The 13,792-nt window shown below is 40.2% G+C and overlaps 1 protein-coding gene across 1 annotated transcript in view; it reads right to left on the bottom strand.

The window, feature by feature from the left end:
• GLIS1 (GLIS family zinc finger 1) overlaps positions 1-13,792 on the bottom strand; it is a 195,821-nt gene that overhangs the window by 88,294 nt on the left and 93,735 nt on the right. Inside the window, exon 3 of the mRNA XM_005151142.3 lies at positions 9,192-10,293. Coding sequence (XP_005151199.3) covers positions 9,192-10,293 — 1,102 coding nt within the window. The remainder of the gene's footprint in view (positions 1-9,191; positions 10,294-13,792) is intronic.

The following is a 13,792-nucleotide window of genomic DNA, read 5'->3' as shown; positions in this document are numbered from 1 at the left end:
TCGCCTTCTCTGCCAGGCACTCAATGTGTGACTTTCATCACTTTGAGCCATTCTGGGTACCCTGGTGTAAATTCAGGGTTTCTTTACAATTACACCAGTGTGCTTGGTACACCAACTAGCAGAAAGCAGCAGGGCAATTTGCCTGAATTCAGCTGTATCTGGAATTCGGGCATGAGAGTTCTTACAACACAAAAAATGTTGGTGGCAGATAGAAGCTTGAAAGCTTTGAGATCTCGGCAGAAGGAACCATCAGAGATGCAAACCAGGGTTATGGGTGTGAAGTTACCAGCTTCACCACCTCACTGTGATCATTCACCCTCACTCTAAGGATGAAAGAAAGGGATTTAATTCATTGTATTTGTGATGAAATGGAGATGTGAGGTCAAAATTTCCAGAAGTGCTTAAGGAATTTCAGTGACTTAGTATCTCGCTGTCTGGTTTGAGAGAAAGAGGAGCTCAGGTTCAGAGGTGCCCTATTAGAGCAAGGCACCTCCAAAATCAAGCTATCCAAACATGGGCTATCTTGAAAACCTTGCTTAATGTGAGTTGTCAGATGCCAGAAGGTCAAGTTTTGATATATTTGGTTGAAATAGCACATTATTTTTTAAGAGGCTCACTGGGCTAACTTGCTAAACAAGTGAGTGAAGATTTCAGAATCTGGCCCATTGTGAAGCCCAAACCGATATAAACACCCTGCGCTGTGCAACGATGGCTTTTTATTCCTCATCTGATTGTTAATGCCAAGTGTTACTGGTTTGCCCCGCAGTAACAAACAAATGCAACGCATTTAGAACTGAGATCCAACTGCATAAATGACTGCATAAAGTTTTTAATATGCACTAAATTCCTCTTTCTCCCCTGAGACTCTGCTCTACAGCCTCTGTGCTGCCTGCAAATGCAGATTAACATTTTTATTAAATGACATATGTTTCGCTAATACAGAGTATTAAAATGTATTGGCCTAATAAGAAACATTAATGAGCAGATCGTTGGCACGGGTTTTAAACAATATTTAATTTTACTGCTTTTTAATTTGCCCAAGCCTTCTGCCAGGTGATTCAAACTGCTTTCCCTTCTCGAGGTTAATCACTGCTAAATCACAGAGAGGTCGGAACAATTCCATGCCATTTTTAATAAGCCCCACAGAACACGTAGAGAGAAATAAAATAAAGCCAAACACTTAACCTCAAGAACACAATTGCAAGTACTTTGTTTAACGTTTCAGAGCTTTCAAGGTCTCCACCTTCTATATGACAAGATTCATGACATTCAGATACAATATATTCTAAAATTAGATTTCAGGAAGAAAAAATATATCTTCTCTCATTGCTTCTCAATATTAGATATTCACAGACTGCCTTCAAATCACTCCATGCAATCTTCTTTCCCAGATCTTCTGCAGACAACCCACCCTGCCAAAATGATGCTGGACCCTGCAGAGTTCTAGTGTTAGGATCCAACTGCTGGACACATCTTTGAGGTACTCTTGAGGTGTATTAAGACATTCCTACAGGAAGCAGGTAGTTCACAATTCTGTTTACTGCTCTCTAATACTTATGACTGTAATGGAGAAGACATCTGACTAGTTGGGGGTGTATCACTTCATCTTTACTACTGCACAGATTCATGTAGTGAAACTGATGAAGGATTCATTCCCAGACAGGATGCATAGTGAGAAAGAAATCTTGTCACACTTTTGCTACATGGGAAATGGTGAGCTACAGAAATCTTTAAGAGTTATTGCAAACCCAGGACTTAGAGGCTGCAAAGCCTTTCCCTTTTTGCATCTTCAGATGTGATCATTTGATAGAATTCATTGATCTGCATGGCAAATAAAAGGATCTTGTGGTGCAGCTGGAATGAATTGGGAGTTAAGAGGCTGCTTGCAAGGTATCTTCAAACAGTGATGCCCCATGAGAGGTTTATAGGTCTGTGCTGAGACTGGGGTTTGAATAAATCTACATGTGGAATATCAGACAGAGCCAGGCCATAGCAGAACTGGAAATAATTCTCAGTGTTTTAAAGGGAGAAAGAATCACTACTTACTGAGTTTTGTGGGACGAGAGGATCAAGATAAAACCATAGTGTGGAGATGTCATTTTTGTGTGCAAACTGAGCAAAGGGGAGGCAAAGGAGCCCAGCTGAAATATTCCAAAACTACCTGGGAGACAAGCCTAGAAGTTTATCTGGCAGCCAGACATTGAAGATCACAACTAATAAATTCCGCTTTCCTAAGCTGGGCATGCTTTAGCCTATATTATTTGACTGAGAATGTGAATGACTTTGCTCAGCGTGAAGGAGTTCTGATGCAACTCTCTTCTGTGTGCCACAATGGTGCCAAGCGGTACAGTCACCGTGGAGAACCGTTTCTGATAGACAAATGTTTCCTTCCTTTAAGATGTTCTTTGACAATGAGAGCATGGCCAAGTATTTTCGAAAGCTCAGTGTTGAGGATTCTGACGAGTATCTGCTGCTTTGTAGGAGTGTGGATCATTTTCCTTCTACTAAAACCATGTCACATTCAGAATTGTGGTTTAAAATATGTATTTCAGTAGCCAAATCAAAATACTGGAGAATGAAGAGAAATCAGTTCAGGATGAGCTGAAATGGAATTGTTTTGGGGTCTGTGCTAACAAAACTAAAACATTGAATAAACCAAATGTGGAAAGCTTTTAAACGCAAAAAAACCCACCATCTTTGTTTAACACTTTTTCATTCTGAAATGGAATGTAAAAAAAGATGGGTTAAAATACAGAAACATTTCATTATTTCTGAAATACTACACAGGTTACAAAATGGCCATAGTAACAAACTCCTCCAGTCCTGTTCCCTGTTCTCCAAACTGAAGGTGACCCACATTCACCAGTGGTTTTATTCTTCAACCTGTTTTACACTGATAACTACAACTGCTTTGAGAAGAATGGTATGGAACACCCGGTAAAATTTCTGATGGGGGACATAGAAATTAATACCCACCCTTGTGTCACAAGGCTACCTGTTCACTAAACCACTATCTGCTTAGTGCTATCACCTTACCTTCAGTAGACACTGTTATTAGTGGAAATTATCCACCACTGAGAACCATAATAGTGGTACTTAATTACATTATATCCTGTGACAGGGAGTTTCATAGGGAGAGTACTCACCATGCTGCTATTATCCCACTCTGTTTCTTACTTCAAAGACTGAACGAACAGCAGTATCTACACACAGTGAGCAGCTCTGTATAAATGTGCCAGGAAAACTTCAGGATAATTATGTTTTAACCAGGTCCCAAATTACTTACTAATTTATCAAGCCAAATAAAATAAAACAAGACCTTGTGGAATTAAATGCTCTTATAGGATAGAAAAGTATGTATTTGAAAGCCCCCTCCTTCCATGCTATGCTACCATATTCCATTTATCGGATCGCTTCAATGTCCTGTATAACATTTTTAAGGCACACAACTGAACTGGAGAACCATTCTGGGTGCTGGCAGTGACAGTCCCAATTTACTACATTTGTATTTATTCAGATTTATGCAAACAAAAACTTGAGAGCAGCCAGACCCAACCCATAACAAACTGCTGAAGAATAACCAAATGGGCAGCCAGCCCTGCTTGGCCAGAGCAGAAGTCCACCTCCCCCAGCATCCTACAGCTTTTTCTAGCAACCTGATAAAGCAGATGCACCTCATGGCATGATCTGAAAGTCAACAATCCCAGGACCACATTGGGAAGCTGATAATCCTCAGGGAAAACCCTGGCAGCTACTCCCTCTGCTGCTTATCTCAAGAAGGAAGATCTCGAGCCCCTAATGTCACCATACCATTGTGCAGCACCATTGTACTGAACTTCCCATCTGCGCTAAGAACTGCAGGTTTGCATCTGTCCTATTGCACTGACACATGGGACAATCCCACCCACAGTGGAATCTGGGCCCAGTAATTTCTACAGCTTTTGCTCTGCAGGATCTGCTGATGTGGAGCCCTCCTGAGGACAGGCAAGAGTTCAAATCCATCAGCTGCCATTGGGCATGTGCTGACAGTGCCAAGCTTAAAGCCATTTGCCAGTCTGCCCTCCAGTGCACCCTTAAACCCTGTACTGTCATTAATCTGTAGTGGTTTTTGTAAACAAACAAACATTGTATTTTCACAAAACCACGGAACTGCTGTCTACTTCTCTACTCAGAGTGGTTTTAATGCTGCAATTCCTTGACAGTATCGGGAAACGTCATCCGAGACCTAATAGAAAGAGAGATCTCTGGTGAGGCAGCTTTGATAGCATGGATGTTTCCTACAATTAACTTCAAAGGAAAGAAAGTGAGCCTAATATTATTATTGGGTTTTTAAAGCACTCCTTTGGTGTCAGTGCATGACACCCTCCCCAAAAAGCTGAAAATACTTTCCAGACTTCCACAACATTCCCTCGAGTCAGGCATGGAAACTTATTGTTTAGGTGAAGTAATTCAAAAGCATATAAGCTGCTGCATGCAGACCTATTTTCCCTGCAGATGCAGGACTGTCCTTAGACTCATCTGTAGATTTAGCCTGTAGAGATCTCATTACTCACCATGCACTGCTAGACTCATGCTCCCCACTGACCGCAGACAGCATAATACTTGCTATTGACCGAGAACAGAGATTCCACATTGGTTTCCTTAGCAGCAGAAGCAATACTACTAATCTGCTCTATAGGCCCTTTTCTCCTGTAATTGTAATAAGTGTTACAAATGTAGCCAAACCTTCTGATGAATGTTTTCACAGGTTTATGACATAACAAATCACCTGCGTCACAGGTGTACAGTAAAAGGAACTGGAAGCTCAACCAGGCTGCTATCTTTTGCATAATCTGTACAAAAATCTGTTTCACAGGTAAATTGCAAATGGTCAGTTTGTGTGATGTAGTGATTTGAACACAAGATCAGCACTGAAATGCTCAAATTGCATAAAGCTGCCTTTAGGCAAGTTACTTATCTTCTCTATGTCTCAATTTCCCCATGTTTAATGCAGGACCTACAGTGTCTCACCCTTAGGGATTCAAAAGAACTGACTACAAATAGCAGAGGTGCTGAATTTCACTGTGTGTAATACAGCAATAAAATCATTGCATCAAGGCCATTCCCAAAGTGAATGCATTGCATGTATGCAAGAAAAAAAGATTCTGCTTTAAAGTCTTAACTATCTAGGCAAACACATGATGTGACAGACAGGTCTAGAACATCCTCAAGGGGCATTTGCTTCTTTGAAATACAAGAACTAGAGACGTTAACCACAACTATTAGCACTGTCCGGATCCTTTCATAGGTATCACATGCATTATGGTACCCAATTTCTATAAACACTAATTGCATATTGTGGAAATCACATATGATAAAGATATTTACCTTGATTATGTCTGTGGAGGCCTGCAATATAAATTCCCTGAGCACATACACATGCAGCGATGGGAATTTAATTTTCTACTCTTTCTGAAGCCACAAGAGTGCAAGAGGGTAAACTAATAAGCCAAGTATGGATTTGTCCAAATCAAACAATTCTAGTCAACTAAAGGAGCAGCTCTATATTTACATTTGCAAGCAGAGGCTTAAACTGAGGATGTAATATCTGGAGATCAGCAGGGTTCTACCCACAAGAGTATTGGAAGAACTGAAAGACACTAAAAGATGCAGCTATGAGAAACTTCTTTCTTTTTTTATATATTAAAAACCATTTAAGCTTGCTAATTTTTGCTGTCTCAGACAATCAAAATTCCAATTGTCTGGGACATCAAATCTAAAAAAGCATGAAATTAATCTTCAGAAGTTAAAGTCTTACAGGCATTGCATCATTATTTTGGTTGGATATATTTTTGATTATAATGCAGATGAACCCCAAATTTAATAAAACTAAAATAACATGAGTTAAGTATGAAACATAACAGGATATTGCAAAGAGATTAGGCAGTTTCCTTTAGACTACTTGCAGAGCCCAAGGAAAAACCAAACTGAGAGACACAATGACGAGAAGTCACTGCTTAATTACAATATTTAAGAGAGGATGAAACCAGAATACTCATAGCACCGGCTTTGGCAACAAAACACAGTGAGCAGAATATGGACCCGAAACATCAGTAGTTCTCTCCACCAGATACTGTTTTGCTTGTCGAGTGTGCATAGTACAGAAAGAAGCAGGCTAGCTAAATTTAAACCAGCTGTAATGATGAGAGTGTTACAGTTGGAGTGGAGGAAGCTTACCTCATGAAAGTATTGTGGAAACTGCTGTTGGAAAGATAATAAAAGGATTAACTGCAGTTTTAGTGAACCATTTACTTTTCAATCAAAATGTCTCTTGTATTTCCTGTTCTCAAGTAGCTTGAATTCCAAAATTCCTTTGTCTATTACAGTACATAGTAGCAAAGCCTGTCATAAGAAATTAATAATTTTACATGGAAAAGTACTTGTATGCACGAGGGGGGGGGTACTGCTCACTGTTAGCTTCTGAGCAGTTCAATACCTAGTGAGCCAGTAATCTTACATAGCTTCTGAGCGGTTCAATACCTAGTCAAGCAGTAATCTTACACAGAGGAACAAAATCAAGGGCTTAAAAAGAAGTAGAATGGGTAATTGTGAAGAGCGAAAGAAAATCTCCACTACAAATACCAAGAGATGTAAAGTTACTTTAACAGAGCTACAGCAAAACCAAAACAAAATCTCAGACCTCTATAGTCAGAGAATGAATTGCCTTTTTAATTTGCAGGAATAACAGCACAATTATTACCACATCAAAAGAAAAGCCATCATTTAAAATGACATGACATCACTGCACAATGAAACACTGCACAGCAACCCTGGGTTAAAGTGGAATGGAATTCACTGGGCAAATAATCCCCACTTGATATTAATAACTTTAAGGAGCCGTGTTGCAGCTTTGGATCTTGCCCCCATTATATCAAGGTCTTTCCAGAGCAGAAAACTAAATCTGCAAAGGCAACGTGTTTTTCATGTGCTCACTTGGATCCAGCTTTACTCCACACAGGATTCCAGGTTGTAACATTTAATACATGGATACCTCTGCTGACAGTGGAAGGCTCTTATTCTGGGAATAGAGGAGTTAACTGCAAGTTGTGCAATGTAAAGCTCCTAGTTCTGATTGAGGCATTCCATGTATGGGAACAACTGCAATATCTGCTCAAATAAAACAGATCTTTATGTAGTTACATGCCAAGGCTGTAAGATATGTGCCATGAAGGCCGTCTGCAATATCAGATGCAAAGGTTTTTCCAACTTATTCACAACGTTAAACCTTGAGATGTTATCAAAAGCCAGTTCTTTAGTGCAGATGAAAATAACTGAAAGTAGGAAACTCTTAACATTTGCTAAGACAGTACATGATTTAACATCACTGGTTTATCCAGTTTCCTGTAGGAATGGGAATGTAACATTAGAAACCTGCTATACAATACCCGTCAAATATCCATTTTTCAGAAAAAGACAAAAGTTCCCTCACTCATGGAATCTACTGAATCTTTCGGCATCATAGTAAAGCTAATCAGGGCTTCATGTTTTAAGTATTTCTTTTAAAAAGTATGAGATAAAAGTGGGAAGAAGCCTGATCTCATTCCAGATAACAAAACGACTAAAAACAACAAATAGGCTAAAATAGAATCTGTAAGTGTGTGTTCATGGCTTGCTTACCTATACTTTTGTTTGGAAGGCAGCAAGTAACTCAGATTATCCTTTGATGATTTCTGACCAAATAAAAGATTTAAATAGGAAGTTCAATTCCTTTGTACGTCTACAAATTGTGATTGAGCTACTTCTGGAAATGAGCAAGTCAGTTCCTTTCTCTCAAAGGAAAAAGAAACGGGTAAGTCTTACAGCAGTTCCCTTTTATCTTGGACAACTTGATGGAGTTCTCTAAATATCTGCAATGTTTGCAGCCTTAGGGAATACCCGCTGAACAGTGCAGGCATTAAGTTAACATTTTTCATTTATCCAGTGGAAGTAAGAAGATAATAAGGATGACCACTTCCAGAGAAAATTATTCTCTGTAACACATTCTGAATACTGTTGTCTTCTTCCTTCTCCCTTCCATAACCATTGCAGGCCAGCAAGCTTTTTCTTGAACTAATGACAAAAAACACCGAGATTTTCATATAGCCATTCCTTCTTATTCCTCCATAGAACACTCCAGCTTGTCATGGAAAAATCTGCCTTGATCTAACTTCCTTAAAACGTTTTCCATTGTATCATTCTCTGATCAAAACAATAAAATAGATATATAGTCAAAAAATCCATCTATCGAGAACCACAACCTGCTGCTATAACCATTCCCTTTGTCTGTACTTGTGTGTGTGTGTGTGTGTGTGTGTGTGTGTGCTCATGCACACGTGTTGGTGTTACAAACAAGACTTGCCAAATTTCATGGCCCAATTTGGAAGCTTATGTCAAACTTGTTTTGCTTCATCGGTTTCAGTCAGGGTCTTATATCATTGTTGTTTCAAACATGTGGAAAGCTTAATGGAAGTCATTAACTTTTATTTTAGTTTGGCCATATTGTCATCATGGTGGGCAGATGCAGAGATGGTGTTATTCCCAAGATCCTCTTTTTGGAACACTGATGTTGTTTACATCTTCTTGATCAGAAGAGAACAATGGTTTTAACTTATTTTTAAAGCTCTGGTTTGCAAATGAAAAAAGCCCCTAAAAAACCTTTGAAAATGTAATGAAAGATATTCTTTTATTCTTTAACTGTTTAAAATCCTTTCACAAGTTTCTTTTTCTTTTCTAAACTACCATTTGAAACTGCGGCACTCACAAGTCTATGGGTTATTGTTCAGCTGAAGGAATGAGAAGAATTTCATTAGATGTGTTTTATGTTTCTTGATTAAAAATGTCACCCGAGGCTCAGTGACTTTGTTTTACATTAAATGACTGCTGTGTGCTTTGATCATCACTTTATTAATGCTTTAATGAATATTTAAAAAAATAAAGCACTCTATTGAAAGTTAAGCTCTCATATAAGGAAACTGAATCCCCATTCCAAGAACTACAGTATTTCTTACTCAGACACTTCCTTCTAGATTAAGGTTTTCTCCAATTCCCCTTTAGCCTGCTGCAAACTAAGTTACAGGAAAACACAATGATTACATTGGAATAAGATTGAAGAGAAAGCAAGAAAGAGAACAGAGCAGTATGTTTCTATTCAAACAAATATATTCCAGGCTTACCATGCACTTGTTTGGTTTTTCTCCAGAATGAACCCTCATATGAATCAGCAGTTTGTATCGAGCATTGAAGGGTTTATATCGGCGGACACAGCCTGCCCAAAAGCAAGTGAAGTCCTCTCCTTTCCGCTGGTCAATGTGAGTCTTTTCTATGTGTCTGACCAGTTCATCTTGTTGGTCGTAAGTGGCACTGCAGTCAATCCACTGACAGACCTGTTTGCCATTGCTGAGGTCCTGTTCGTCCCCATCGCTGGGCTGCAGGGACTTTGGAGACATAGAGGCGTGTAAGTGAGGCAGCGTCCCTTGAGCCTGGCTTAGCTGCTGGTGTAGATGGTAAGGAGGAGGCAGCCCTTGCTGATGTCGAAAAAGATCAGCAGTGGAGGAATAATCATCAGCTGGTTCTTGTTTTAAGAAACTCACCTTCTGGGTGCCGTGCAAGGTGTTTTGATGAGGGATGCTAGTACCGTTCATCAGAAGGCTGAGGCTTCCATTCTCCTCGACTTGCTGCATTTGTATCTGCTCACAGTCACCTCTGTCACATTCAGCAGAAATAGGTACAAGACATGCTGGAGGGGAGGGAATACTGCAAGGGTTTCCAGGCTGAGAGCAAGACTGGGGCCGAGAGGATTTCTGTGCACTGTGATGACTGATCTCCACAGGCTGAGAGGAAATGCCAGCTGAATTAGTTCGCAGTCCATTCACACAGGTGACCAGTGACGTCTGTGATGTGCGGATGATAGCTGTAATATCAATTCCTTCAGATGAAGACGGCACAACAGAGATGCATCTCTTCTTCAGGTTGCTTGTTTGTAGCCTGGCCGAATGCTGAGGGGTGCCAAGTGACAAAGGACCCAGGGAGGAGCTATGTTCATTATTAAACAAGTAGGATGAAAGTGAATTTGTAAAGCTATTATTCATTAGGTCTATTTCAGGATGCAGACTACTGGAGGCTCTTAGATCCATCCCCTCCGTAATCCTCCTATGTGTGGAAGCCTCAGACAGAACCTTATAATCACTCGGGCATTCTTGTTTAATGTGCTGAGCCGGGTGACTTCCATTCAGGCATGGAGCAGCAGAATCAACTGAGTCTTGAAACCTGGGTGACCTGTAATACAGTTTTCATTAAGTATCACTAACTACTACAGGCTTTATGACTTTTCTGTGACACACAACACTTGTTAAACCCTGCAGAATAGAAGCACTTGCTCTCTGTTGAATGTTGCCAGTCTAATGCAGCAATTACACCAAAAACATCTGCAATGTTTCCTCTACAACCCTAGAAAGGCAGCATCATTTTACACAGGATTAATTTTACACACTGGGTTACACACAGAACAGACAATCTCCCCTCCACTGCTACAGGCAGTTCATCAATCACAATCTAGGTTTTCAATGCATAATAGATTGGGCAAAACAATAGCTGAGAACAAAGTTTCAGAGCTTTGGGCATTTTTGAATTATTCAAATATCAGCATTTTCCTCGGAGCACACTGGGGAAATGCCTTGGCATTCTTGTTCACACAAATCAAGAAAAGCAAGTTGAGCTTTGCTTACATCTCCGAGAGATGCTTTCCTTCACCAAATGAAAAAGGAGCAAGATCAGTGAGGAAAATAGGCATATATATATAGAACAGCTCATTTTCAACCAGTGTTCTGAAGTAGCTGAGAGATCAAGCAAATACTTTTGCTTCCTAAGAGATCTACAGACCATAACTAAGAAAAGTTCGCAACCTGTAGATTTAAACTAGTAGTCTGTGTATTCCCATTTCTATTTTTCATATGAAAGTCTATATGTGTCTACAAATCAAAAGAAAATAGTTCCTCAGAAGGGACTTTTAATCTTTTTGGATGTGTGCTGAATCCAATCACTCAGGAAGGAGAACCTTGGGGAATACCACATAGACATTGCAGAAAGGAAACGTTTCCTCCTAACATTTTTCTTCCAAACAGTTAGCAACTGGCTTATGCCTTAAAATAAAACATTTTATCTCAGTTATAAGCATCTACTGGGGGTGACCCAACTGTGTGTTTTTTTCTGAGGATCAGAAGATGTTCCTTACGTATCCCTAAAGCACGGGAAGGTTTAACCTATGGCTTCATCATGTACCAATGTGCCAGACCGAGAAGAGTAAACTGCATCTGTGTGCAGGAAAGCTGTATCTGAACTAATAAACCCTCCAGAGAGGTGCTCCATGGCTCTTACACCAGCATGTTCCACTTAAATGAATTTTATGCTTGATGCTAGCACCACTAAAGCTGAAGAAAGCCTGGCTATTAGGCAAATTGTGTGTGACACCACAGCTGAGATAAATCTGACCCATTTTAAAGCATGAAACACATACGCATAAGGTATTTTGGGTATATATATATACATTAAACTGCGAAACTGCTGAAGATACTGTATTTATTTTACAACTTTGATGACTTTATCACTATTATTTCCATTGTTCCACTGCTAACATTAAGATAGGAAACTGGGACAACTTCTAACACTTCCTTGGTGATACAGATTAGAAAGAATAAAGCAATAACAGCAAGGTTTAAAAAGACTTCTTCCTCATGAAATTAAGGTTGTCAAAAAATGACATCTGTGAGGCACACAGCTGGTAATGCTGCATCCACCAGTGATAGTGGATCTGCTAAGTTCCACCAGTTCGCAGCCAGTAGGGCTTGATATAAAAAAACCCTTTAAGGTTATGAAAGAAGGGGAATTCCCCACCATTCATTGCTATAGAACAATCAGATCTTGCATTTGGCACCAGAAATTTAAAGAGAGGTTTCCATAAACCATTAGTTATAATTCCTCTCTTCAATTCTGATCTCAGGGTAAACTTAAAGCACCTGGGTTTGCACATGGTAAATAAAAAAAAAATAAAACAAACCTCATACATATTCATAGATTATTTTTTAACATTTACATACATATTTTTTAATATTTACATCTCTAAAATATGGGCCATAAGCATACATAAAAACCTTTTCTTGCACATGTTTGGGAAACCCTGCCCTGCTTGCTTGTAGCTTCATTGCTCAGCAGAATCATAGAACAGTTAGGGTTGGAAAGGACCTTAAGATCATCCAGTTCCAACCCCCAGTAGAAAGTGTGCTGCTTCAAACCTATTCTGAGAAAGGTTTTATAGCACACCACACTATTTCCTAGTACTTAGTTTCTTCTGTACAAGAACTCGGTAAAATAATTCAGTTTGTATCATATTTTAGCAGTCCTAAAGCCTCAGGCTAAAGTAAACACAACACATTTCTTCCATCATATAAAGCTAACCCATGCCTTACATTTCAGCCTGTGATAATTGGTGTCATATTATTAGGCTTTATGTAAAGCTCCTATCTTGCCAGAAGTCCATGTGAGGAGGTTAAGCTGAAGTCTGTGCAGAGAACCTGCAGGATGGATACAAACATCTTTGTCCTGAAAAATATTACATTCCCAAAAGTCCCAGGAGCATTGATCTGCATTTCCAGCACAAGATCTTACTCAGGACTATACCGCTCTGATGTTGCAGTGCAGAATGTGAGACACATGAAAGAGGGGAGTTTTGAACCAAAAGACAAGCTGGAATAGCTTATCAAAAGCAAATGAGAGGAAGTTGCTGAATTCACGCTTCCCACTGCCACAGCCATGCCTTATCCATATTCTGCCTCCATAACGATAAGCACAGGCTGCCTCTGCAGATCAGAAGCAAGCCCTCCTGGGAGCTGCAGTTTTCTCTGTAGTGCTCTACATATAGATATATTATATATCCTATGTTAGTTAACCCTGCTGAGAGAATCTGGCATTCTTTCACTGTCCCAGTGCTTGAGTGTTGGGGTGCTTAATGTCAAGGTAATACAATTAATACAAACTCCTGGTGTTCCTGGCACAATTTTGCTGTCACTGTTCTAGAGAAAGCCCTGCTTGAATCTCCCAGTCCTGGGCAGGGTGAGGGGAGAAGGGGCACCGAAATAAAACTGATGTGAGAGAGAAACAAAACATCCAACTTACTGGGTGACTCCTCTTATACCCACTGGCTATTTGCTCCTGTAAGGGCATCTTGCTGTTGGAACCAGGGCCTGGTACACACAGGCAGTGCTGGCTGTAAGGATTTCACAATCTCTGGACAGTAGCCAGATATAAAGGTATATGAAACAAACAGCCAAGAGGAGAGCAAACAGGACAAATGAGCACAGGAGAGTGTAAAGAGCACTGTGTGGACACACAGCATGAGCAGCTCTGGGAAGCTTCCAAACGAGCAGCCCTGGAAGGGAGTGGAGTCAGCGGGAGAACATACGCCACACACCCCTCTTCACAGGGAGCATCCATGTACCAGAGATGGACAATCTGAGGCAACAGAACTGCTGCTTAAGCACATGAAAGCTGAGTGTGAGGCCTTTGAAGAGTAACAGCAGCCTCTCAAAGGATACTAAGGCAGTGTTTCCAAAGAGACTCCCTTATGTGGTAATTGGAGCCAGAGCACGAGGCCAGTAGCACCATGCCAGAAGTACTGCAGCTCCCAACTGCCCTCAGAGGAAAAGACGACTGCATCTCAAATCTCCATATTATTTACAAAACATACATGCCTTCAACTGCCACTGTAAATGTGCAATCAGTG

This window comes from Melopsittacus undulatus, chromosome 6, assembly GCF_012275295.1.
Source record: "Melopsittacus undulatus isolate bMelUnd1 chromosome 6, bMelUnd1.mat.Z, whole genome shotgun sequence".
Classification (NCBI taxonomy): domain Eukaryota; kingdom Metazoa; phylum Chordata; class Aves; order Psittaciformes; family Psittaculidae; genus Melopsittacus; species Melopsittacus undulatus.
Note: the sequence above shows the minus strand (reverse complement) of the source record. Positions and strands in the feature narration are given on the sequence as shown.